This window comes from Cavia porcellus, unplaced genomic scaffold, assembly GCF_034190915.1.
Source record: "Cavia porcellus strain 051 isolate PalLab524CR breed Dunkin Hartley unplaced genomic scaffold, mCavPor4.1 scaffold_1, whole genome shotgun sequence".
Lineage (NCBI taxonomy): Eukaryota > Metazoa > Chordata > Mammalia > Rodentia > Caviidae > Cavia > Cavia porcellus.
Genome location: NW_026947484.1, coordinates 129,353,272 through 129,380,529, shown reverse-complemented (window position 1 = coordinate 129,380,529; position 27,258 = coordinate 129,353,272). Strand labels below are relative to the sequence as shown.

Genomic DNA, 27,258 nt, shown 5'->3' with positions numbered 1-27,258 from the left:
AAAGAGCCAGGACTGTACATTTCTAGTAAGAAAAGTATTAGGTAATTTGTGGTGAAAATTACTCTCCCAATAAGTGAATTATTCCCCCAAAACTTATCTGACTTTCTTGTTCTTTATTCTTATAAAGATCTACCCCTCATGGCATGTAGTCTTACCCTCAGAAACTCTCTCAAGACCTACCCACATACCTTCTAGCCTTTCTCTTGCTATTCTTTTCCTTCTCAATATGGCAAGTACCTTTACTCTCCTGGATTCTGTGTTCCTTGTAGCAAACTTGAAAAATGACAGCATTAAAATTTAACCTTCATACCTTTTAGTCTACCCCTCTTAGATTTTCTTGCTGCATTTATTCAAAGTCCTTCAAAGAACTGCAGCTTTCTTCCAAGTGTCACCTATAGGAGACTTCCTGCCCTTCCACCTTCAGCCTTCAGCCATTCTGCTCTGCTGTTCTGAGCCAATATTTCCATGTAGCTATAGCACCTTGGTCTAGAGGTATCAGGGTAAAGCCTTGTTACTGAAGAGGCCACCTTCTGGTGGGAGCATACCAACCCCACAAGCTTATTTGCAGTAGTTTTTGTCTGAAGAATTCTAACAATGTTTTAAGATTTACTGTATTCAGAACCAACAACTTGCTTTCTTAAAAGTGTAGATTCCTGGATTCTACCCTAGATCTATTGAATTAAGACTTTCTGATGGGTAGACCCAAGAAATCTTCATCTTAACTTCCTTGCAACAAAGATCTAAGACTGAAAGCTTCAGGGTTGAGTGAGTATAAGGGAGTCACCTAATGTGACACAGATATTTCTAGGGGATTTGGCTGGGTCATAGGAGAAACAGGTCAAGGAGACCTTCATACTAGCTCCAAGAGGGTACAAGTCTGGCCTTTTATCAATCAAACCAGACCTAGAGGTCAGTCCCCTAGGCTGTCCTCTTCAGCTGCTTCAGGGCCTGACAAGCAGGTTCCTGACCCTATCGTGTATCTGTAATTTGTCCTGGCCCTTTACAGATTGCAAAGGGTCTGGAATTCTATCACTGCAAGATAATAACAAAAGCTCCTAGAATCTCCTGGCCGCCCCCATGTAGGGTGCTAAAGTAAGCAGCCATTCATTCTACAGCTCTGATTGTTTTTCCCCATGGAAAAAAGTGTGGGGGAGGGAAATATGGGAACACTTCTTCCATTCAACTTTGCTGTGACCCTAAAACTGCTCTAAAAATAAAGTATATTTTTAAAAAAAATACAGAGGAGATGCTGACTTCTGGAGACAGGAAAGTGGGAGTATGACAGGAAACTGAATAATTTGGATGGAGTATTTAACACATATAGAACAAGAGTTGGGTATGCCAGGAATCCATATAGGTCCTTTACTGCATAACTAGTTCCTATTATGGGCTGGCCAGTTTCCTGTATTTTATCATTTTATCATCTATACAATTACAACATCAACATTTCTTGATTCATAGACCTGTGGCTCTGAGCCACCAACTGGTAACTGAGTGGTACAGCCAGAAATGACAGGTCCCTCAGCGAAGCTCTACCCCTGCTGCCTCCCACTTCATTTGTGTTGTATCTCAGGAAGAGAGATACAGCTTTCAAAGGGAGAAATGATGGCCTGACCTAAAAATAGCTTCCTTTATCAGGCACTTTGTCAGCTACACTAAGCACTTTATATAGAGATTACCTCTTTTAATCCTCACAATAACCCTGTGGTTATTATTATCTCCTTTTTACAAATTAAGAAAGAGACTTAGACTGAGGACTGGGAATACAGCTCAGTAGTAGAGCACTTATTTAGCATGCTGCATTCAACCTCCAGCATGAAAGGAAAGAGTCTGTGTGTTGTGAGTCTCAAGGTAGTTGGTCACAAAGCCCATACAGCGTCCAGGTAGTCTTGCCTGCAGAGAGCAAACTCAGCCCACCACTGAAGACTACTTCCTTTCAAGGGGGAAGTTGCAAAGAATGGGCAGAGAGGTTAAGGCAGGTCCTAAAAGTCAAAGAGACTTTACTCAATGTGGGTGCAGCTAAAGGTGTGCCGTGAATCAGTGGATCTTGGGACCTTATGGGATGAGCCAGAGGTCTGGAGCTGAACTGTCACCCAATCCTCTCAACAGAAGCCAGAGGTCCCTTTTGTATGTTCTGTGCTCAAGTGCTCTCCTCCCTCCCCAGCTTTGTGAGGGGTGTCATCTCTCTCCCAAGATAACAGAGCCACCTCAGCCCTCCTCCTGTGACTATTCTGGGCTGCTCTGTGATCCTCCTCTCTTCCCCTAACCCATACTTCACCCTTCTGCTGGGGCTAGGTAGGTGGAAAAAGGCCAGCCCACTTACATAAGCATGTGGCTAGGACCCCAGAGGCCAGTCTGCATAGCAGGTGCTCAGCCCCTCCCTAGCACCAACAGTGAAATCTGCTGGAGCCCAGCCTCTGGGTTGGCCCAGCATGGAGTCAGCCACAGCTCCGGAGGTGGCCTTAGGCTCGAAGCTGAAGGTGAAAGAAGCCAGCCTAGCCGATGCTGAAGGACCCCAGCCCTCACTTCGACAGGGGCCCTGTGGCTCTACTCCCCAGCTCCTGCTTCCTGTGGAAGGTGACTCTTGGCAACAAACTGGTCAGGGGTGGAGGCCGGGTGGTGGGAGTTGGAGAGGACTTCCCTACTGCCCTAACAATGCCTCAGGTTTTTACAAGGCTTAATGTCTTTATGGGATCTGTACTTAGGATACAGGCTAATTCTCTGGAGATCCCAACCTCTTCCTTGAATTCTTATTTGCTGTAAGTTTCCTTGCTGTGTTTTGGTTTTGTAGCTAAGGAGTCAGTGAATGGTGTTCATGGTACTTTACAGTTACAAAAAATTATGTGTTTATATTTCTGCCTTTGAAAGATGTGTGTCACCAGAGGTTTAGCTCAGCGGCATAAGCACCTGCCTGGCAAGTGTAAAATCATGAGTTCAATCCCCAGTACCCACCCACCCCCCAAAAAGATGTCTGTCATGGGGCTGGAAAGACCTGATATACTAATGACCAGTCAGGAAGGGAATGAGGAGTGAGATATCATATCGGCTGTCTGCAGTAGAAGGGGAATCAAAAGCTGTTGGTACAGAGTGGCTGTCAAGCAGCAGTGACACTCAGTTGCTCCCGGCCGTGTCCTGGCATCAGGACCCACTTCAACACCTCTACTGGCTCCCATGGGAAATTCTGACCCCTCAGAGTTGGAGGACTATGGAAATGGAGCCCTTCTGGGATGAGCTAGTTTTCCCTTCATGGTAGTCTCAGCAAAAAGGAATTCTGAAGCCAGCAAGTGCTTGGTCCCTCTTCCAACCCCATGTTGCCCTTGGTCCTGATGGTCCTGGCCAAGGGCCCTGTAGCTCACTTGGAAATCTCTGGGAGCTAAGCCCAGGTGGGTCTCCTGCTGCACCTGACTCAGCACACCAGAGAGAGAGACAGCAGGTAGATACCAGCTCTTCCCTCCTGCTTTATAATCTTTAGAAGCAGCTGCAAGGCTATATTAAATGTGTAATAGAGCTTCTGAAAGTCCCAGTTTCCAGCTCCCAAAGTCTTAAATGCAGACCATGCAAAGACCACAAATGAGAGACTCATAGATTCCCAGGATAGGAAGACATAGGAGGAGAAGAGTCATTTTGAACTTGGAGACTACAATCTGGGTTCCATTTCCAGTGCTGCCTCCAGCAGATCTTTGACCTTGGACAAGTCAGTTAATTTCCAAGTTTCAATTTCCTTTCTGTAAAATAGTGATTGTAGACATGTACCTAGTAGGGTAGATAAAAGGGTTGTTGAGATAATCCAGAGTGCCTTGGAAGAGGCTAAACCAAAACATGAATAGATAGATAATATTCCCAAAAGCCAAGAGTTCTATCTCTGAATAGGGTCATGTGGAAAAGCTTTTTGCTGTTTGTCATCCTAATGGAAGATGTTGGAATTTCACAAGTCACTGGAATATCAAGGAAGAGTTAGTCAAATTCATCCTATTTGAAGAAAAGATGGGAGGAGCAGAAGTTATTGTGAACATATCAAGCTGAGGTGATTGAGGCAGAATACCAGTTTCTTCCCCTAAAATAAGCAAAGAAAAGGTCAATGACAGAAAGAGTGAGACCAGCACTGCTGACTCCCCAACTCTCTCTACTGGTCTCCACATAGCCCTTGGGGGCAGGCACTCAACTCACCCAGACTCTCTTCTCAGTTGTAGGGTGTGACGACAATGCAGGCAGCTATCCTTGAGCGCCCTGGCTGCCTGAAGCCTTCTATCTTCATGGGGCAGCTCTGTAAACTACAGGTCTCAGGGGCCCTAGCCAGGGGCTCAACTGAGTGGCATCCAGATGTGACTAGCAAGGACACTCTTTGACATTTTGATTGATTGATTGAGTTAGGTTTTTTGAGACAGAGTCTCACTATTTCAGGCTGACCTTGAACTCCCTGTATAGACCAGGATGGTCCCAAACCCATGGCAATCCTCCTGCCTCAGCCTTCCCAGCTCAGGGGTTACAGGCTTGTGCCACCTCTCCCAGCAACACTTTGTAAATGTATGTGTGCATCTGTTAGCTTCTTGGAATTCAAGTCCTAGCTCAGTTCTGCTCCCCTAAGCAAACTAGTCCGCCTCTCTGGGCTCCATGTTTCTTCATCTGTAAACTGAGAAGTTGAACTAAATCTGTCTTACCCCTTTGATGGTTGAGCCACTCACAACCACATCACAAAATGTAATGAAAACTGTGAACTTTCACCCCAAGGAAAAAAACACCAAAAAGTTCAGGGAGTTCACAGAGCCTCCAATGTCCATCCAAACATCCCTTGAGATGCTAGGCAGTGCGAGATTTTGAGAACTTTGCAAAATCAAAATCAACTGCCTCCCTAATGTTAAAAAAAAAAAAAAATCAGCTGCCACCAACCAACAGTGAGCATGCATTCAAGCAAGTCTGTTTACATGTGTAAACAAGCAGGAATATGTGACCACCAATGGTAGCCAGTTCTCTGTGTCAGAACTACACTGAAGCACTGTGTCCTGCTTGGCAGGGGGCTGAGGGAGCTCCCAAGACAGAGGTTACATCCCTGACATGGAGATGATGAGACTCTGAGAGAGAAGAGAGCAGGCCAAGCTGCTGGTTTCAGCAAAACTGACTCTCTGGCTGTGCGTCATCTTGCAGTCTAAACTATTGTATCTTCCAGGTACAGGAAGCTGAATCTTGTATCTGGGAGCAAGTTTTTCCTCCCTCCCTCCTTTCCTTCCTTGTTCCCTGTTCATCTTCCACAAATACTTATTTTTGTACCTATTATGTGCCAGGCAATGTTCTAGGTACCAGTTATAGAAATGTACAAAATAGGCAAAAATAAATATTCTACTGGAGAGAGACAAGTAAAAAAGTATGTCAGATGGTGATAAATGTTATGGCAAAAATAACAGAGGCAAGGGGATAGAAAGTTCTGGTTGCTAGAAGTATGCACGCTTACTGTTTCAGAGAGGACATCAGTGGAGGCCTCATTAACAAGGTGGTACATGAGCAGCAGTGTAACAGGTAAAGGAGCAAAACATAAGTGCAACAAATGCAAAGGCCCTGAGGCAGAGGTGAGCTTTTGGGTTGGAGCCACTGTGACTGGAGCCCATTGAGGGAGACAGTGGTAAAACTGGGGGTATTGTGAAGATTTGGGTTTGACTCAGAGACAGATAGACAACCACTGCAAAGTTTCAAGTCCAGACTGATGTGAACAGACACAGGTTTTAGGGATTTTTATGGTTACTTGTTAAGAGTCAGTAAGTAGGTCTTAGAAGCTAGCAAAATCATCAAACAATAAGAAAGAGGGAGAAGATTGAGAGGTTTTAGAAGAGAAGGTGTGCACAAGTCACCCAGAAGAATAGGAATCAAGGAACAGGACTTGGGAAATCTAACAGAATTGTCAGGGCCATTTCCAGGCAGTGTTTATTATTAATGGCCATGTGGGCATCCTTTCGTTCGCCATGTGTGTCTGCATATGCAGGCACTGGGGTAGATACTTTAAGCAGAGTTAGGTATTCCAAGAAGATGCAGTAAAGTGAAAGTACACAGGGATTTGAGTATGCAAAAGAGCATCATAATGACCATGGACTCCAAACTGGATGGGGAATAAAGTCGCATGGGAGAGGTGCTAGATAGTGGAAGAGAGGTAGGATCAAACATCTCGGTGCTGAAAAGTATTGCTGGTGTTGCAGCAGTAGAAGAAGTAGCCTAAAGGAATAGAGATTGCATTAGTTGATGAAACAAATCTCAGAAACCACAGATCTTTGTTTTTTACCACCAAAGATCTGAAAACAAGTTCACCTGTTGAGTGGATAGTTCTCCATGCAGCAATTTGGGGGCACAAACATTTTTAAAGTGGTAGTTCTGCCATTCCTAAGGGTCCTGTGATCATCTGCATACAGGGAGCAGAAGGGGAACATGAAGTACTTACTCCATAGAGTCCTTGGCCCGAGAGTGATTCCCACCATTTCCACTGATTGTCCATTGGTAAGAACCTAGTTTTCTGCTCTACAGCAGGGGCACGGGAATGTGCCAAGCTGGGCAACTACTGTATCCTCAAAGACGACTACTCTTTGGAAGGGGGAAGATCAGGTTTGTGGATAGTTAGCTGACTCTGTTATAAGGGTGACGAGAGGGTGGGATGCTCACAATTCAGATCACAGAGGGCCTGCATTTCCTGACGTAGAGAATGGCCACTGAGTGCAGTGGCTAACAGGGCAAAGGAAGTGGCAGACTAGAATGTGAAAGGTCATGCAGGGGTTGAAAGGACAGGCAGTGAAGTCACTAGAAATGATGACTACAGCAGGGTCAGAGTCACAAGCAGTAAGCCAGGGACGTGCAGGTAGAAGTAGCAGAGTCTATATCCCAGAGAAATGTTGCCTGCTGTGTGCCTCATTTTATCTGATCTTAGTTTCATGATCTTCAAGGAGATGACACTCTTGTCCTTCCAAAAGTTCTGAGATCACCATGCTCCTTTCCCATCACAGTCTTCCATACAGGTTTCCAAAACCATGACCACATCCTAGACATCAGCAAATGTTTCTCTAAGAGATGCTGTTACTTCTTGGATCCCTGGAAATACATAGCTTCAAAGCTATGACTGTTCTTGGGCATTGTCCTCTTTTGGTAACCATAGACACACGTTTGAATATTTACACACACCCTCATACATACACACACACACACCTCTAACAGGTCTGACCTCCTTCTTCACTCCTCAAGCCACAGTAACATCAGTCTGAATGGCATGGCCTTTAGGGAACAGTTGGGGCAAAGTCTCTAACCATATGAAAAGAAATTATAAGAGAATATTTACCAATTATTAAAAATTCTAAAAAAATAATGAATTCTTTCTCATGAGAATAGAATAATAAAATGCACGTAAATTTCAGCAGAATGAATTAAAGAAATTAGGAAGAACTTTCTAGTCAGGAGGAGTCAAAATCTTTGGACTTGAAATAATCTTTTTCTCTAAAAATTGTTGAGGAATTAGACGACATTCTGTCCAAGAGAAATAAAGTGTTTAGAGCAACACAACTCAGAAATCAGTGGCACTCAAAGGGCTTTTCAAAACTCCTTTTCCCCCAAGACTTGTGGAGGCAGAAAACCAAACTGGGGTAGTCACAGACCTAGTCTGGGAAAAGTGGTTCTCTGGGCTTTGGTTCACATGCCTCCTGGCATCTGAGTAGGAGAAAGGTCTTGGGTGTTCAGGGAAACCATGCCTGCCCAAGGTCAGGACAATTTACACCTAGTCTGACTGCGGATGTGTGAAAAGGGATGCCTCAAATAAGCCCACATATTAACATTCTAAGCAAAGGGTCAGATTAAGCTGGGAAGTGATTGGAGAACTTGCTGCTGACCAGGCATCTGGAGCTGCCAAGTCCTCTTCTGCACCTCAGGTACTCTGGGCTGTGTCAGCCCCAAGCCCATCCTCTGCCTTCCCAGTGGCCTGGCTGCCTACTGAGTGCAGAACCTCCACCAACTTACCCTCTAGGAGCTGGAACACTCAGGTAACCTCAGTTCCATTGTCTTGTTAGAATCCCACTTATAAAGGACCAGAATGGGAGTCCTCCAAGGAGCAGCCAACTGCCTCCACCACATCCTTTGTCTCCAGCCCTGCCCCAACTGGGATCCCCTTGAGGTCTTAAAAGTCCCTCTGCAAATGCCCACACACATGCACCAGAGCTTATGTCCCACACATTCCATTCATTTTTTTCCTTCATTCAGGTGAAAGAATTTGCCAAGATATCTCTTTCTGTCTGTCTGTCTGTCTGTCTGTCTCTCTCTCTCTCTCTCTCTCTCACACACACACACACACACACTCTCTTTCCCTTTGTCTCTCTTTTGAGACAGGGTCTAGTATGGATTCAAGCTGGCTTGGCCTCACTTTTTAGTCTCGAACTTGCAATGATCCTCCTACCCCAGGCTCCTGAGTGCTGGGATTACATGAGCGCACCACCATGCCTGGCTCTAAGGTATTTTTCTAGGAAACACTAGGTGGAAACAAACATTCACCACGTGCACCTGTCCATAAAACTGGGCAGAGTAGGGCTCATTGACATACCTTTCAGACCTAGGTGAAGGCCCAGATCCCGTCCCCATCTCAGGCCTTTGCAGTCCTCAGGTCTAGCCCTCTGCCTGCCTTCTCTTGTCACCGCCTCCCTCCAGGTCACTGGAGGTCACATCAGAGCCCTGGCCCAGCGCCCAGCGGGAGGGAGACAGAGGAGTGATGAGTAGACAGCTCGGAGAATGGGTCCTTCTGATCAGCAATGCTAGATAAGAAGCACAACTTCACAGCTAGGCAGGTGGTTCCCAGAAGTCAGTTACTCTGTGTTCTAGCCATCACCCTAGTCTCTAGTCTGCGTGTTCACTACAGGCCTCCAAACCTCAGCCTGTCCATTGGCAGCACAAGGAACAGCGGAGTCTTCTCTCCAGCCCTTTCCTCAACAAGTACGAAGGGTTATTTCTCCTCCCAAGAGTGGGGAGCCAAGCTCAACAAGACTGGGGTTTCACCCCTTTCCAACTACAGTCCTTTAAAAAAAAAAAAAAAAAAAAAACCTCACATCCGCCTGTTTTCAGCTCCTCGGTTGCTTGCCAAAATGGCCAGAGGAGAGGAACACATCACACAATAAGTCCTCTGTGCTTCCCACCCCGCCCCCAGCCACCAAAGTCAGCAAGGACAACTGGAGGAGGAGACTGTGCTGCTGGCAGCTCGGCTCCTCTGTGCGGATCTTACTGAGAGCATTCACATTCCTTAGCACGCAGGCCCTGAGGTCTAGTCCGGCCTTGGAGGAAACTAAAAAATGAAATGGTGCTGTGCGTTTGTATTCATTCTAATTTTATGGGTACATTTTAGATAACATTCATCATAGCGAATTTGTGCTTATACATAATATATCCTGCTTTTTTCTCCTGTTCCCCTCCCTGCTCTCCATTCCTCTTCCCCTTATTTACAAAAGCTTTGTTTCCATTTTCCCCTTCTATTCTTTTTCTCTTGTCCCTTCCTTCCTTTTCCCTCCCCTTTCCTTGTTCCCCTAATCATTTGATCATTTTCTTCCTTTTTCCCAGTATCTATTATACATTTTGAAACTTACCTACATTTTCAGTTTCTCACACAAGAGAAACAATGCACTATTTAAACGTGAGTGTTTGATTCATTTCACTTAAGAGTACAGTTTCAAAGTGCATCAATTTAGCTGGAATGTATTGAGCTTATTCTTCTTTATGGCAGAGTAGTACTTCACTATGTTGAAAGCACCACATCTTCTTTATCCATTCATCAGTTGATGGGCATTGGGACTGTTTCCAAGATTTATCTATTACAAACTATGCTGCTATACGCATGGGTGTGCATATATCACTGCAATATGATGCTTTTAATTCTTCCAGGAAGATACTCAGAAGGGGAATAGCTGGGTCAAATGGAACCTCTAGTCCTCATTTTTTTTGAGGAATGTCCACACTAATTTCCACAGGGGCCACACCAATCTCTACTCCCACCATCAGTGGAGAAGAGTTCCTTTTTCCTTATAGTCCTGTCAGCATTTGTTATTGGTTGATTTCTTGATAATAACCATTCTGGAGTGAGATGGAATCTCAGCAGCACAGTTTGTGTATGATTTACTTATTTATTGATGCTGGGAATTGAACTCATGACCTTATGCTTGTCAGGCAGGCACTGTACCACTGAGTTATATCCCAGACCAGCAGCACAGTTTGTAATATTTCCTTTATTAGATTGATTTCTAACTATTTCATTTTTTTTGAATGCTAGTATGAAAGTATTGTTTCTCTAATATCTCTTATCAGTGAGTTTGTTATTCCTGTACACAAAGGCTATTGATGTTTGAGTGTTAACTTTGTATTCAACTATGCTACTGAATTTGGTTATTAAATCTAAGTCTTTCAGTGGGTTTTGGGGGGTCTTCTATGTAGAATATCATATCATGCACAAATGATGATTTAACTTCTTCCTTTCCTATTCTTACTCTTTTTATTTATTTATCTTGTCTAATTGCTCTGGCTAATGTTTCCAGGACTACATTGAACAGAAGTGGTGATAGTGGACATCCCTGTCTCCTTCCTGAATTTAGAGTGAAAGCTTTCAGTTTTTGCCCATTCAGTATGATGTTGGTTGTTGGTTTTTCATAGATGGCTTTTATCAGATTGAGATAAACACCATCTATTCCACTTATCTATAGGATTTTTTAATCATTAGTGAGTGTTAGACTCTGTCAAATGTTTTTCTGCATCTATCGAGATAAACACATGATATTTGTCCTTGGTTCTGTTAATATGATATATTATAATTATTGTTTTGCCTATGTTGAACCATCCCTACATCCCGGGATACATCCTACTTGATCATGCTGCATAATGTTTTTGATGATTGGCTGAATTCCATTTGCCAGTATCATATTGAGGATTTTTGTATCTATGTTCCTTAGAGTGTTTGACTTGTAGTTCTTCCCCCCCCCCCCCGGGATATCAAAACCTCTCTGGTTTTGGTATCAGGGTAATGCTTACTTCCATTAATGAATCTGGGAGTATTGCTTCCCTATCAATTTTATTAAAAAGTTTGAAAAGTAGTGGCACTAGGTCTTCTCTAATATTATTGTAGAATTAAGCAGTGAATCCAAAAGGACTTGGGCTTTTCTTTGTCGGTAGGTTTTTAACTATATCTTCAATTTTATTGACTGATACTGGTTTACTTAAAATTTTTATATCTTCTTGATTTAGCTTTGGTAGTTCATATGTATCTAGGAATCTGTCCATTTCTTCTAAGTTTTACTAGAACACAGATTCTTAAAATAGGTGAGACAGTGATGGTCTCACAACAAATATCTGTTGTGATTTCACCCATTTCATTCTTATTTTATTTTTTAGGTACTGGGGATCAAACTCATGACCTCGTGCTTGCCAGATGGGTGCTTATGACGCTGAGCTAAATCCCCAGCCCACCCTTTTCATTCTTAGTTGCATAGATTTGAGTCTTTTTTTTTTCTTTTTAAATGAGGTTGACTACGGGTTTGTAGGTTTTATTTAATCTTTCAAAGAACCAACTCTTCAATTCATTGATTCTTTTATTGTTTTCTTAGTCTCAGTTGCATTGATTTCTTTTCTGATATTTATCATTTCCTTCCTTATATGAACTTTGGACTTGACTTGCTCTTCTTTTTCTAGAAGGTTGAGGTTCAACATTAGGTTGTTTATTTGAACTCATTCTGGTTTTCTAATGTGAGAATGCACCACTGTAAATTTCCCTCATAGGACTACTTTCATTGTGTCCCATAACATGGCTTGTTGTATTGGCCTTATTATTTAATGACAGAAACTGTCTAATTTCTCCTTTAATTTTTATCTGAGACCCATTGGTTGTTCAGAAAGGTATCATTTAATTTCCATGCATTTATGAATTTTTATGGTTTCTTTTGCCGTTGATTTCTAATTTCATTGCATTATCATCTGATAATATCCATGGGATAATTTCTATTCATTTGCATTTACTTAAGCATATTCTACGAGTTAGTCTGTGATCTATTTTGGAGAATATCCATGAGCATCTGAGAAAAATGTATATACTGACAGTATTCATTTACAAGTGACAACTAACCTTGATATAGTAATGCAGGAGCATATAGTAATACCAACTGAGTTGCAGGAAGAACATGGTAGGACCTCTGTTTATTTTATTTTAAATGTCATCACTTACATCTTTGCTTTATATAGTGTACTTCTTTATTGTTTCAGATTTTGTTTGTTTTACTGTTTTTAAGATAATTGCCCAGGGCTGAGGTTTTAGCTCAGTGGTATAAGCACCTGCTTGGCAAGCAAGAGGTCATGAGTTTGATCCCTGGTACCAAAAAAAAAAAGATAATTGTCCAGGCTAGCCTTGAACTCATGATCTTTTGGTTTCAGCTTCCCAAGTGGCTGGGATTACAAGGATACACCACTATACTTAGAAATAATTTATATATTCACAGAGTTCAGTCTGTAAGAAAACACATTTGTATCCAGGATGAATGCTCAGGAGTATATTCACAGGGAAATGTGTGTAATCAAAAATTTGGAATCTGCTATCAAGTCATCATGTTCTTTGCCACAGGAATGTACTAAGGGTTGCATTTTTCCAACAAGGAATGAATTTTGGCATGGAGGCCCGAGTTGTTGGTGAGAACTGAAACATGTTACATTCTATTTAAGACAACAGAGCAGGGGACTGTCTTTTGTGAGAAAGAAGGAAACAGAGGTCTTAGGAGGCCTGGAAAGTGGTGTCAGTCTCCCACGTCTCCCAGGAAACCCAGGTAGGATGTCTATTCCAGCCAAGGAGCCCAAGACATCAGTGAGAGGAGAGAAATGACACGTGGTCATTCTCTAAGCCATAGATGAAGCATCTACTTTCTTCCTCCAGGAAGCAAATACATGCGCTCTAATCTTCATTTCTTGCTGGTACCAGCCTGGTAGATAACAGAAATGTGAACAGTAGACCTGATCTTTCCCAGATTTTGTTTGCACAAAGTGATCCTCCACCAACTGGAAGAATACTGTGCAGGCGCCAGGGAGCAGGGTGATCACCAGAGGAAGTGTCCTAGACACTGGGTCCCTCTGTGATGATGTCAGTACTGTCTCCGAAGGAGGCTGCTGGAGTCTCAGTGTTGACTCTGCCTGCAGAGTGGAAAGCATTCTCCTATGTCCACAACAAACTGGGAGGTCAGAATGAATATTTACTGAAAGCAGCCCTCATGCAAACAATGTTATTAAAGATCCATAGGAAAGGATTGGAAAGACAGAGCATACAGACCAGACTGCTCTGTGCTCTTACAGAAACAAAATCCCAGCTGATGGAAAGTCAGTAAGTAAGAGATAAATTAAAAGTAAACATCGGGCTCACATTCTCATGCTCTTTCTACAGACTTCAATGCTTTCCTTCAGCCATTCACGTATCCCAAAATACCAGCAAAACAACGGTACTGGGCCGGGAGTATAGCTCAGTGGTAGAGCATTTGCCTATCAAGTTTGAAACTCTGTGTTCAATCTCCAGTACTACAAAAAAAAAAAAAAAAAAAAAGACAATGGAAGCAATATTTACATACCTAAAATAGAGCCTTTATTTGGTGCAGGGTACCTGAGCTACCACCAGCAGAGTGCAACTGGATGCAGTATCTGCTTCCTCTGAATATTCCTGTTTTCTCTCTTTCCATTACTCAGAGCACCCCAAGATTCGGCTACCTCGGTCCCTGAGGCAGACCTACATTCGGAAGGTTGGAGACACTGTAAATCTACTAATCCCATTCCAGGTGATGAATCTGGCCTTCGCTCAGGTTTTGATTTGAAAACAGCTATCAAGGGTCCCAACAGCAGAGGGGCAGTCCTCCTGGCCTTGAAAGGAATGGCCACATTGCTAAAATTCTGAAGCTAAATTCATGCATTCTGCACTCCTCAGAGTGGGTTTGGTTAGGGTCAGGCATGCTCTATGAGAGGAGGTAAGACTAATTCCTGTCTTTCAGTCTGGGAGTTCTGGAAGCTTCTAAATTTGGAGAGCCCTTGGGAGTTTGGGAAGCTATTCAGTTGATTCCAGCTCCCCTGGGTGTCTCCAATCTACTCTCAAAGGGCAGGAGACTCAAAGCCATCCCCTTTCCTCATGATCGTGAGGCTGTTGCTGAAAGGAGGAGGTCCCCTGGAAGAGTCCACCAACCTCTAGCTCAAGAAATTTACAGCTACAAGTCAGTTTACCCTGCGGACTTGGGATGATCTGACATGGAAGGTCCAGAAACCTGCTGGGCTACTCAAGCCTTATTCCCCATTCCTCAGTGTAAGCCCAAACCTCAAGTCACTTGGACACATGATGGATGTGCCTTGGACACCAGTCGAGTGAGTGTGCGTAACGGGGAACAAGACTCCATCCTCTTCATCCGAGAAGCCCAACGTGCTGACTCAGGCCGCTACCAACTCTGTGTGCAGCTGGGTGAACTAGAGGCCACTACCACTGTTGACATCCTGGTGATAGGTAAACTGGGGGAAGTGGGAGGTGAAGAGGGCCCCAGCTGAAAAGGCACCATCACAGGGAACTAGGGAAGCTGGGGTGATGTTCCCCCAACTGTGAGTCTGGGCAAGGGTAGAGGTCTGGGAAGAGATGGAGTCAGGGCCACTCTTGAAGTGATTTCAATACTTACTGGTTGTACTATGTCACTGCCGTGGCTCTCCTCTTTCAGAGAGGCCAGGCCCTCCTCGGAGTGTTAAGTTGGTGGACGTTTGGGGCTCCAATGCTACCCTGGAGTGGACAGCTCCCCAAGATACAGGGAATACCGCACTCCTGGGATACACAGTGCAGAAAGCTGACACAAAATCTGGGGTGAGGCCTCCCTGGGAAAGAGGGAGGGAGGAATGGGACATTCTGGACCCAACATCTGGCAGCTCCACATGGGATGAGTTCATAAAACAAGCGTCTCACATACGGTGTTTTCTGGGGACCCTGCAGCTGTGGTTCACTGTGCTGGAACATTATCACCGAACCAGCTGCGTTGTTTCTGACCTCATTGTGGGCAACTCCTATGCCTTTCGTGTCTTTGCTGAAAACCAGTGTGGACTCAGTGAAACAGCCTCTGTCACTGTTGACCTCGCCCACATACAAAAGGCAGGTAAGGAAGGAATGGAGAACACATACTAAGGAGAGCAGGAGAAAAAGAGTAGAAGTAAGGGGTTATCAGATGTATATCACGGCCCCTCTTATGCCTGCAGCTACTATTTACAAGACCAAGCAATTTGCTCAACGTGACTTCTCTGAAGCTCCAAAGTTTACCCAGCCTCTGGTAGACTGCACTACAGTCACCGGCTACCATACCCAGCTCTTCTGCTGTGTCCGTGCCTTTCCCAAGGTGAGTGGGGAATTGGGGGAGGAGCGCTGCTTCCTGCTCCTGTCCCGTCCTGACTTTAGCTAGGTTGCAGAGCATTCTAATTTAACATCTACTACCATTGCCGTCACCTGCCTTTTATAAAGCAGATTCCTTAGGAACAGTAAGGGCATTTGTATTTCAAGCTGGGATAATACAAATGTGTTTCCTTTTAGTTCTTCATGTACAAAGATATCACTTCCTGACCTGCTGCCCTTGTATAGTTTATCTGGTAGGAGAGATGGAGTCCTACTGGGTTCTCCGTACTCACCCATCCATACCTTTCTGAGCAGGGCCATGCAAACTGCCTAGGTGAGCCACTGGCTACCACCTCAAGTGAGGCTTTTGATTTATAATCTGGTCACCATGGCCCACATCATTAACAAGCTTTAGTAAGTATCTTGGATTCTGAGTGGTGGTTCACACAACATGGAGGTAGCATCCTGGAAGGGGAATTTCAATATACCTGCTTTAAAAACTACTTTCTAAGGAGAGGGAAAGAAAACTACTCACAAGCCAAAAGTGGGTATATAAAGAATATGGATGGGTCACAATATACATATGCACAGTATACATACAAGACCATAGGCATCAGTCTTTTCTGATCCATGAAGGACTGCTCAAGTAGTGAGGAAGAAGAACCACTTTTCTTCCTGTCGGTAATAACTTGATGGAGAAGGGAGAGTTTCCAGTGTTCTTTTCAACCAAGAGAAGCTTGGGAGACTGTGAAACACACTGGAACACACTCTTCTCACATCAGGGACCGGGAGTCTCAACAAGCCTTGTAGGTAAAGAATACCAAATGCCAAGCAAAGAAAAAGCAGTTGATCCTTACTCCCCCTTGCTACCCTCCCATCTTTATCTTCCAGCCCAAGATCATCTGGCTAAAGAACAAGATCAATATCCAAGGCAACCCTAAGTACAGAGCCCTCAGTCACCTGGGAATCTGCTCGCTGGAAATTAGAAAGCCTGGTCCCTTTGATGGAGGCATCTACACTTGCAAAGCAATCAATGCCCTGGGAGAGGCATCTGTAGACTGCCGGGTGGATGTGAAAGGTAAAAGGGCAGGAGGGGTCCTGCTGTCTTCAAGTGTGTTGTCTCTCCCCTGATGGAAAAGTCAGCCGCTAGAGACGCAGGCCAGGGTGGAGAAAGGCTTCCTTCTCTGGGCCCTCTCATCACTGTCAGAAAATACTTGGATGTATTTATGGAGCCATTTTTATTATCTATTGTTTTTGCTGCTTTCCATTGCAATTCTGTAATATAGAAAGAATGGTTATTTCCATTTACAAAGGAGAAACCTGAGGCCATGGAGGTAACTGGTTTCCCCAAGGTTTCCAGTATCAGTTATATGAGGAGCTGGCCCAGGAGAAGAGGGCCCAAGGCTCCTGTTCCTCACTCAGGTCCTTTTTCTTTAATCTTCACAATCTTCTGACCCAGTCCCAGAAAGCTACAGGTGTTTTCTCAGATTTCTTTTATATTTCTTTCTGGTTCGAAGGTGATAGTGCACATCCTCCCTACCTCTTTGAAGTATTCATTCAGCTGGGTGTAGTGGCCCATACCTCTAATCCCAGCACCCGGCAGCCTAAGGGAGGGTGTGAATTTGAGGCCAACCTGGGTAACTCCATGAGCTCAAGGCAAACCTGGACTACATAGTGAGACCTTGTTAATAATAATAAAAATTAAAATAATTACTGTATTTCTAACACCTTGCTTAGATCTCCATTATTGCACCTAGCATAATGTTTTATAATTATTTATATATCAGTTTGCTATTAAACTATAAGCACAATCAAAGCAGAGGCAGTGTCCAGCCTACTTTCTGACACATTGTGGGCACTGTTTGTGTACATGGAGGAGGAATGAATGGGTTTTGATATGTCCTGTTCTTCTTTAGGGACCCTCCCAAACTTAAACTAGAGTATCCCTTCATAATGCTCTGAAAGGTTTCCCAGATATTTCTGAGATGCTAACGCTGAGAAATGTCTGAATTCTTGCAGCTCCTTATTGAGACAACCTACAAGTACACGGTACCTGAGAAGGTAAGAAAAGGGGCACAGGGATTATCCCATTTCATGGCTCATGGTGTTCAGTCAGGGACAGATGTATATTCCTGAGCCCCTCAACTGTATACCTTCTTGTTACCACTTCTTTTTTTAAAGCTAATACTATCACCCCTGTGGAGGGAATTTGTCATAGATAAAGTCTGATTTTTGTCACATTCTTTGCATGTCTGTACTCCCCAAGTTGGTGACAGGAATCAAACCTGATGGTCGTGTGAAGAAGGGGAAGAAATTCTATCTAATTGTGAGGGCTCTGTGGAAGGATCTGGGCAGGTACAGTGAGAAGAGAGATCAAGGGAATGATTAAGAGTGAAGGAACACACGCCTGTAATCCCAGCACTCGGGAGGCTGAGGCAGGAGGATCATTGTGAGTTTGAGACCAGCTGGAGCTGCAAAGTGAGCTCAAGGTCAGCCTGAAATTGCATAGTCAGAGCCTATCTCAAAAAGACTAACTAAATACACAAAGAAAGAAAGAAAGAATGGAGGAATAGCCAAGAGTATTCACCTCAGAGTATCAGAGTGAACAATGACAGGACAAAGTGTTACAGTACTTTAAATGCCATGCACTCCTTCCTAATAGAAGAATCAATCTCTCTCTCTCTCTCTCTCTCTCTCTCTCTCTCTCTCTCTCTCTCTCTCTCTCTCTCTGTCTCTCTCCTCTCTCTGTCTCTCTCTCTCTTTCTGTCTCTCTCTGTCTCTCTGTCTCTCTGTCTTTCTTTCTCTTGAAACAGTCTCACAGTGTAGTCCAGGCTTGAACTCAATTTGTAGCTTAGTCTAGCCTCAAACTAGCAGCAATCCTGTCTCAGCCTCCCAGTACTGGGATTATAGGTATGCAGCTATACCTACAGCTGGCTCACCATTTTTATTATATGTTAACAGTAATTTAATGTTTAATTAGGAAGTTCCTATTATTTGCAAAGGGCTGCTAGATCATCATTTAGAATCTGGTAGCTTCTTTAAATTCTATATGAGTCACAGTAAAAAAAAATGCGGTGTTATATTGATGAGTAAGGTGGGGGGAAAAAGAAACTTGTGAGAGAATGCAAGAGAGGTACCTGTCATTGTCTCCTCCAACTGGAGCTCTTGGCTGAGGAAAATTGACAATCAATTTGATCCCTTAAGCCATTTATTTAAGCCCATTTTTGATACATACCAAATAAAAACCCTAAGAGATGCATTAAAAGCACGAATTCCCCTCAGGAGAGCTCTCTCTGCCAGCTGGCTTGCAAAGAGAGTTCTGAGTCTCTGCTCACTCTGGGTTAATGCTGTGCTGGGCTGGTGTGAGTGTTGCTGCCCCGCCCCCCAGTACCCAGCGTGATGTAAACCATAGTAAGTAAAGAATCCACAGACAGGAGGGACCATGAGGGGGGGACAGCTCCACATCCCAGATGTGCTCTGGCTGTTTGCTAAAATGGCTATAATGTCTCTTTTCAGGGTCTCCAGGAAACCTGACTGGGACAAGACTGTATTCTTGAGCACTTTAGCACAGTGTCTGGTTCAGAGTAATCTAAATAAATGTGCGGCTCCTCAATAGACAAGTGTTCTATTTGAGAATTTCCATATGGGAAAAACATTTAGAAAGTTGGAATCCTTTGGCCAAACTGTGTGAAGTTCCAGTACCCTAAGGCTCTTCTTTCTCTCCCCATATCCACATTCTCTTCCACAGAGGTCTCTAACACTGTCCTTTTAGACAGTGTATGGCAGAACCGAATTCCACTCTATACAGTAAGACAGGCTGGAAAGAGGAGAAAATTACTTGCTGTCTTCCTCTGTAGGCTTTCCACTGTAAACTGGATTAGCAGGGTACACATCCACCACAAAGTAGCAAACAGCAAAATGAACACACATGTATTTATACACACATACATACATTCATACTTAATTAAAGGTACAGCCCTAAGCCCTGCATGTTGGATGTGTGCTTCCCTTGTTTATATTTGTTTTCATTCTTAGAACCAGTAAGACATTGAAGGCTGCTGGGCATGGTAGTACATGCCGATAATTCCACCAGGCTGGGAGGCTGAAGCTGGAGGATCACAAGTTCAAACTCAGTGTGGGCAAATTAGCCACTTAGAGTACTATCTCAAAAAATAAAAAAAAAGGTCTGGGATGTAATTCAATACAAAAGCCCTGGGTTCAACCCCTCCCTCCCCAAAAAGATACTGAAGGATTCCATGATGGGCTCTACAAAATGATGGCAGCAGTTCCTCCTGTCTTTGTATGTCCAAGTGTTCCTCCCATCAAGAGTTACAATCTGTTTCCCCTTTCCCTGAGTCATGTGACTTCTTTGACAAAAGTAGCACCTAGCTGTAGTAATGTTGTAGCAATTCTGGGCCTGGTGTGGAGGTGTAGTAGTTTTACTATTTAAGGTGTAATAGATTTTGATTTTGTTCTTGGAAGGTAGGCAGCTCTCTGGCTACATTACTGGATTATCATTGGCCTCATGGGGGGACAGCAAAACATGGAAAACACCAAAACATTTGAAAGCCAGCACCATGGTGCTAGACCACGTGAGGCCATGTGAGATCCTTCAGCCCTGGTCAGGCCCAACCAACCTTGTGGAGGTGAGAAAACTCATCCCTGAAGCGTCTTGCCCAAATATAAAATCATAATGAAATGAATGGCTGGTGGTTTTTCAGGCCATACCTTTTGAAGTGGGTTGTTACATAATAATAAACAACTGCTGCCATCATTTTGTAGAGCCCATCAGGGAATCCTTCAGTATCTTTTTGGGGAGGGAAGGGTTGAACCCAGGGCTTTTGTATTGAATTACATCCCAGACCTTTTGCCTACCTACCAAGCTTAGGGCTCTGGTTTGATCCTTCATACTGCAGAAACCAACCAAACATTTAAAAAGTGAAACAGCCTTCTTTGCAATGCTTTTATCTCTTTTAATTTACATTTTACAAATGAAAAAATTGAAGCTCACAAATCCCCCAAAGTCATATATCTGGAAAGCTGCAAAACTAGGATTTAACTCAAAAGCTTTCCTATTTCCTCTCATCTCTTTCAACTAGTTGGTCTGGGTTGGAATCATCAATTTAAGAAAGAAAAGTTTTTCCAGGAGGCCATAAATATTAAGGTTTTGAGGAAGAAAGGGAGTGATTTGGTTAAGAAGAGTGTGGAAAGATTCTTCTATTTAGACCAGTCCAGTCTCAGTTGAGGCAAAGTATCCTTGTCATGAGGAAGAGTTCCATGAGAATGTCACAAGGCATCCATTGTATGTCATAAAATTTTTTTTTTTTTTTGTCTTTTTCGTTTTTACCGGTACCAGGGATCAAACTCTTGACTGCCTGCTTGCAAGGCAGGCGCTTATGCCGCTGAGCTAAATCCCCAGCCCCCATATGTTATAAATTAATTTCTTTCTATGCACTTATGAAGTCAGTGAGACAGGAGATTAGGGTTTGGCAAACCTGCTGAGCAAGTGAGTGTGACCTGTCAATAATAGAGATCCAGGAAATGCACAGAAAAGCAGTTTCCAAACCCCTGTAGGTGGGACCATCAGAGAATGCTATCTTTAGTTCATCTAGCAAGGACTGCAACAGGTTTTTGACAGGATGACTTAGAGCTAATGTCTGAGGAGTAAATACAAAAGACAACTGCTGTTGAACTCTTGGCCACTGTGGTCTGTCACACAGTGATCCACTTTCTCCTACAGAGTGTATTTCTTTTCCTACTTTTAGGTGACCCACATTTGCTTTGCAGAATATGTTTCTTTTCCTACCTTTAGTAAATATACTGGCTGGGGATTTAGCTTACTGGCATAAGCGCCTGCCTTGCAAGCATGCAGTCGTGAGTTCGATCCCTGATTAAAAAGAAAAATTTATATATATACATTTCACTACCTTGTACTGGTTTGTTCTTTATTTAGGACAAGAAGAACTCAGAAAAGGGGCTGGGGATTTAGCTCAGCGGCATAAGCGCCAGCCTTGTAAGCAGGCAGTCCTGACCGATAAAAACAAAAAAGACCAAAAAATAGAACTCAGAAAGAATCTCTAGGAGTCCCCACAGCCCCCAACCTGATAACGTTACTACTTATGTACCCTGCTTGAGAAATTTGAGAAAGTAGTGCAAATCATTTTTAGGACCTAATATGCTTATGGAAACTCTGCTTGAGAATGTAGGAGAGGGACTGATTAGAGCCCAGAGCCAACCACTCAAGCACACAAAGGCTAAGAGGCTTACCTCTGCTGAAACACTTAGGTCTTCCCCCCCCCCCCCGCCCCCGCCCCCGCCCCCAGCACAGGAATAGCCTTATTATGATGCCCTAAGGGTGAATCAGTCAGCCTTCAGGCTGCTGTTATTTGTAGAACTGCTGGGTTCTCTCTTAAAAGGTCCTGCATTCTCAACTTTCCTGGTAAAAGAAAAAAAAAATCCTCACACTTACCAAGACCTCCCAGTGAATCCTTTGGCATTTAAGGAATACTGCACTGAAATTCGTAATTGTTTCTTTTATGTATTAGACACTTAAGGAATATCTTGAATTTTTAAGGCCTACTATGTGCCTGGGAAGGAGTGTGATTTCAGTGATTCATTATTTATTAAAAATCTTAAACAGCTGTTCACACACATCATTTTGAGGTTGAAGGGCAAAGAGCAAATATCAGTATTTCCCAGAATACTGGCCTTATGCTAGCTGACAAATTCTTGTGCTTTGATGATATTCTAATGGAGAAAAAAGGAGTTACACTGCTTTTTTCCCCTGGTACTACAACAGATTTCAAACTAACTACCAGTTGCTAACCCCTCTCCCCATGGGTGGGTAAAGAGGGTAGGAATGTCCTACTCAGGCTGCTCCCAGGGCAAGAAAGAATGCAGATAATTCACAGCCACCGGTGCCAACATTTGCCCGAGAGAGGAAAGCTACTGACTGTGGTTTTCCAACCCTCTGTAGACCAGAGTGTTGCAAGGAACTAACATTCCATCTGGTTCAGCAGAGACCAAACCCTCTACTCTCACTGAGTCCTGGGCCTCTCCACTGTTTCCTTTATCACTGGGCTAAATTCCAAAGCTCCTTTGCTTCCAGAAGCATTTATTTGCTTCTGCATGCCTCACTCTCGACTTTACCAGCAAACCTAGAAGGGGAAAAAAAAAAACCCAAGATAATGGTCATAAACTTTGTTTACAAGAAAGCTCCTCTGCCATCCTCTTAGGGCTTTTTTGATTTAAATTTTTAGAACGTTTCTCATGCACGTTTAGAAAACTTAACTCGGAGGATTAAGCATTTCACAAACAGTTTTTAGTCCAAAAAATCTGATGTTTATAATTATCCTCCTCATCCTGTAACTGTGAAGACCACGATCTTTGTATTACAAATAAGCATGCAGAGGTCAAACAGGGCAAATGTACTCAAGCCTACTCTGCTTGTAAACGGAAGTCTCGACTGCATTTGAACCCAGACCTCCCAATGTGAAAAGTCAAGTTTTCTTTACATCTTGGATGCTTTCCCTGTGTTTTCTTTGCACCTTTCTCAGTCGTAAGAAGATGTATTATGAATGTTCTTGATTAAAAAGGCAATGGATGTCCTTTTCAATCTCATAAATCTAAAATAAAAATGGTTAGGTGTTTCTTGAACTTGGAAAAGTCACTGAGAAACCACAGGCAAATGCTTTCCTACTCATTTCGCCCCACGGAAAACCGATCTCCCCAGAGAGCTCGAGAGCTGAGTAACTCAGGTCTCTGCAGGCTGGAAGGAGAGGGAGACAGCTGGAAAGAAGTGGGGGAGTGAGGCGTGGCGCGAAGACCACTCTCATTGGTGCGTACCCGCGCGCGCCGCCACGAGGAGGCTCCGCCCCTCCAAGCCTGCCTTCGCCCGGCTGCCAGCCTGGAAGCCAAAGGGGAGGGGGCTCCTGGACACACGCGGGCACTCAGGGCCTGCACCCGTCGCCTCGTTCGGGCCCCGGGAGACGAACTCTTTCTGGGAAGGCTTGTCCGGTGCCGCCTCCCCTGCCATCACCAGCCAACTTCCGGCCGAATCCACCAATCACTGTACACAAGTGGCAGGAGTGGGTGGGGCCTGAGAAATTCGAAAGGAGCCCCGCCCCCTGGGGGGCCGATTCCTAAAACGAGGCTTTTGGGAAGAAAGCTTTTTGGTAGAAGGTAGGGCGGGACGGGCATTGGAATCTGAGGGTAGGCTGGAGGCGTGAAGTGGATGTGGGGCAGGGAGAGTGGAAAGGTGGCTCGGGGACAGGAAAATCCTAAAGGATAGTGTCGAGGAAGGGGCGTTTAGACATTGCCGGTGGAGGAGAGACCAGGACGCTGGTGGTCACCTGGTGGGGGCGGGAGCACGCTGCACCTTTCCCGGAGGTAGCGGTGCTTACACGAAGGTGCGACTCCTGGTCACTCGCCTGCCTCCTGCATGCCTTCGTCCCCTGGCATGCACCGTGGGTGAACTGGGAATCTTGGGTAGGATGGATACCTGAGAAAAGATATGTTTTCTCTCCAGCTCAGCTCTAAGGTGACCCTCTCCGGCTATCGGGACATGGAGGATTCGGAGGAAGGTAAAGGAAACTCTGGGGGAAGAAAGGCTCTCCCTTGAAAAGCCACTGTCAGGGACTAGAGGTTGGCATTCATTCTTCTTTCCCCTTCAGATGTCAAGTTTATCATGGATGAGACCTTGGACTGTGGAGGGCTGTCCCCATCTGACAGGTACCAGCCCTTTTGTACTATTTTCCCCAGCACTGCTTTTACTTATTGGCCTCTGGAGAAGATTAGGTTGGTAATTGGGCACTTTATGACTAGAGCTGCAGGGTAAGCTGGTGGACTTAGACCTCTAGGATGCTGTTGAGAGGGAGAGAAGCATGGAGTGGGAGTGAGATTTCAGTGTGCCAAGTGTAAGTGGATTCCCTGCATCTCCGTCTTGGCATCACTTCCAATGTTAGAGATACTGAAGGCCTGTTGGTGCATATGGAACCGGATGTCTCACCACCTAGAGGCCAGATGTCACTGCTGGAATGGGCATCAGTGTTTGGCGCTGTGTCTCTAGTCTTGTTGTAGGGATGTTTCAGCCTGCCTTGCACGGTCTCTGCTCTTTTACGTGGGCATGTCGCCTTGTTTGTTTTCTGTCTCAGTCGTGAGGAGGAAGACATAGCAGTGTTGGCGACAGCAGAGAAACCTCTCCGACGGGGCCTCTCCCATCGAAGTAACCCGAATACTGTGGCCTCTGCTCCCCAAGGTGTGAGGTTCAGTTTAGGCCCTCTCAGCCCAGAGAAGCTGGAGGAGATCCTTGATGAAGCCAATCGACTGGCAGCTCAGTTGGAGCAGTGCGCTCTGCAAGAACGGGAGAGTTCAGGTGAGGGCCCAGGGCCTCGACGAGGAAAGGCCAGCCCTCGCCGGGAGACCTTTGTGCTGAAGGACAGTCCTGTCCGAGATCTACTGCCCACTGTGAGCTCTTTGGCTTGGAGCACACCCTCACCAAGCAGCCTGACGCCTCGACTCCGGAGCACCGATAAGAAGGGGTCAGCCAGGGCTCTTAGGGCAACGTCTGGGAAGAGGCCCTCCACTGTGAAGAGGGTGAGTTTGGAAAGTTGAGTTGCATGTGTGTCCCAGAAATGGTATATGACATGCTGCAGGCAGTGCTTTCCTCACTGGCCAAATGAGGATAGTAATTCTAACTTTGGAATTAGGGAACTTAAATAAGACACCATAACCCAAGCATTTATCACAGTGTCTGTGTATAGGTTCTCTAATGACTACAATAAACTCAGTAAGAGTGATGTTGGTACCAGGTATGGTGGCACATGTCTGTAATCCCAGACCTCTGGGCGGCTGAGGCAAGAGAATCACGAGTTTGAACCTAGTTTGGACAACTTAGTGAATTAGCAAGACCTTCTCCCAGAATGAAAATAAAAAGGGTTAGAAATGTAGCTCATTGCAAAGGAATGGGTTCAGCCCCCAGAACTGTGCCAAAAAGACAAAAAAAAAAGGTGGTACTGGTGATGGTGGTGATGATGATGATGTTGTGGCAGCTAATTTCTGCCTTTCCTCACTGGGATCTAGACAACACCCTACATCTATTCCTTAATCCCTTAAACCAACAGAGCAGATTCTTCCTCCATTCTTTTTTTTTTTCTTTCTTCTTTCTTTTTGTGTTTCAGGATTCGCCCACTTACAATCTGTTCCCTGCATCCAAAAGCCCAGCGCTATCTCCTCTTGTACGATCAACTCCTCCGCTCCAGTCAGCTCCAATCCGATCCACTCCTCCGCTCCGATCTACTCCTCCGCTCCGATCCACTCCTCCGCCCCGATCCACTCCTCCGCCCCGATCTACTCCTCCACTCCGATCCACTCCTCCACTCCGATCAACTCTATCACGGGGAAAAACTGGGCCCCGTATGAGGGCATCAGCAAGTGAGACTCAGGCAGCAAAGCTGTGGGTGACAGGGTAGGGAAGCAGATCTTACCCTAAGATGCTTCTACTCCTTTTCACCAGGCCCACCTACCCCAGTCAGACCAGTCCTGGCCCCTCAGCCTTCAACGAGCAACTCACAACGCCTATCTAGGCCACAGGGAGCAGTTGCTAAGTGTTCCAGTCGACTGCCCGTTCCCTCAGCCATCCCCAGGCCCTCCAGCCGAATGCCACTCACCAACCGGAGTGTACCAGCTGGCAAAGGTGCCCTGCCTCCTGATTCTCTGTCAACTCGGAAAGGGCTTCCAAGATCAAGTGCTGCAGGACACAGAGGTAAGGAAAAATGGACATAAAGGTAAGAAATCAGGAGAAAAAACGGATGCTCCCACAATTTTGACCTCAGCATCCCAGAGCTGCAACAATGACCACTTTCACTACCTTCCTTAAAATTCCATTTGAACTGGGGAGACTGAATTAGGAGAATGTGGGTCTGAGTAGAGAGTCTGAGCCTTGGTTTGTAAGTACTTCATGGTTTTTACCTACTGGGGGCAGCACTCTACCTTCAGCTAGTATTTCTTGAGAAGGTCAGTTGAACTTTCTGCTAACTTTCTTTTGCTAATCCCCATCAAGCTCTTTCCCAGCAACCAAATCTTCCTGTCATTAGTGCCACTCGCAGCAGTCTGCAGCCTCCCAGGAAAGTTGCAGTCCCTGGGCCTACCAGGTAAGGCTGGTCTCTCCACCCCATCCTCTGGGCTTCCCAGCAGCCCTGAATTCTTTATGGAAACACTGGGCCTAAAGAGGAAGGCCTGAGGCAAAGGTTAGGAGCTGAATTTACCTGGGTGACAGATGGGCTTGAAGAAGGAAGGTACCTTAAAGCAGTTCCCCTTTTGTCTCTTCAGGTAAAGAGATCAGCACAAGCAGGAATTCAGTAGCAAGCCACTACAGTCACTGCCTGGATTCAGCTGTACCAGCAGGGCCCAACTCCAAATTCCTGGCCTGGAACAGGAGAAAGAGATGTCGTCAGGCCCAATCCCCAGGAATAGAGACCATAGGAGTTGGGGTGGATTCAGGTTGAGCTGGAGGAAACCCAAACTCTGAAGATGAGAGGAAAAAGAGGTCACCTCCCAGCAGCGAGATTAACAAACAAAATGAGAAATGCAGACCAAGTGGCTTATTCTCTTCTGTCCCCACTCTTGCGGTCCACCCTGGAGAGCTTAATCTTCTTCCCAGGCTTGGTTCACTGGACACATTTACACGTGAATGACCTCCGTAGCCAACCCTGCTCTCTGAAGAGAGATCTTTCTGAATCACATCCTCCACTGGACATGGGCCTGTTTGGAGAGGGAAAGCAGGCACCTGGTCACCAGAACTTTTTTCCTGTAAATTCTGTGATTCCTTACAGGCCAGTTGATAACTCTGTCAGTCTGCATTTTTGTAAAATAAAGGGAATGTATTTTTTATATTTTCAGGA

At 44.8% G+C, this 27,258-nt stretch overlaps 2 protein-coding genes and 1 long non-coding RNA gene across 5 annotated transcripts in view; 2 read left to right on the top strand and 1 right to left on the bottom strand.

The window, feature by feature from the left end:
* The window catches only part of LOC111754301 (uncharacterized), a 57,654-nt gene extending 48,474 nt beyond the window's left edge, over window positions 1-9,180 (bottom strand). Inside the window, exon 1 of the long non-coding RNA XR_002789009.2 lies at window positions 8,555-9,180. This is a non-coding gene — a long non-coding RNA (uncharacterized LOC111754301). The remainder of the gene's footprint in view (window positions 1-8,554) is intronic.
* On the top strand, window positions 78-23,940 carry Mybphl (myosin binding protein H like). Of its 2 annotated transcripts, none has more exons than XM_063255554.1 (9): window positions 78-2,577; window positions 13,699-13,787; window positions 14,302-14,497; window positions 14,703-14,842; window positions 14,969-15,128; window positions 15,229-15,365; window positions 16,250-16,436; window positions 17,378-17,419; window positions 23,886-23,940. In XM_063255554.1, exons 1-8 carry the CDS (start codon window positions 2,433-2,435, stop codon window positions 17,386-17,388), a joined length of 1,065 nt encoding a protein of 354 aa, XP_063111624.1. In that variant the 5' UTR covers window positions 78-2,432; the 3' UTR covers window positions 17,389-17,419; window positions 23,886-23,940. The 2 variants fall into 2 exon arrangements, with proteins under 2 accessions (XP_063111624.1, XP_012998221.1); XM_013142767.3 differs by lacking the exon at window positions 23,886-23,940 and adding an exon at window positions 18,875-19,277.
* Window positions 23,476-27,258, top strand: Psrc1 (proline and serine rich coiled-coil 1). Of its 2 annotated transcripts, none has more exons than XM_063255543.1 (8): window positions 23,476-23,539; window positions 23,886-23,940; window positions 24,031-24,088; window positions 24,511-24,952; window positions 25,537-25,789; window positions 25,872-26,120; window positions 26,418-26,508; window positions 26,687-27,258. In XM_063255543.1, exons 2-8 carry the CDS (start codon window positions 23,922-23,924, stop codon window positions 26,688-26,690), a joined length of 1,116 nt encoding a protein of 371 aa, XP_063111613.1. In that variant the 5' UTR covers window positions 23,476-23,539; window positions 23,886-23,921; the 3' UTR covers window positions 26,691-27,258. The 2 variants fall into 2 exon arrangements, with proteins under 2 accessions (XP_063111613.1, XP_003479030.3); XM_003478982.4 differs by lacking the exon at window positions 23,476-23,539 and adding an exon at window positions 23,637-23,766.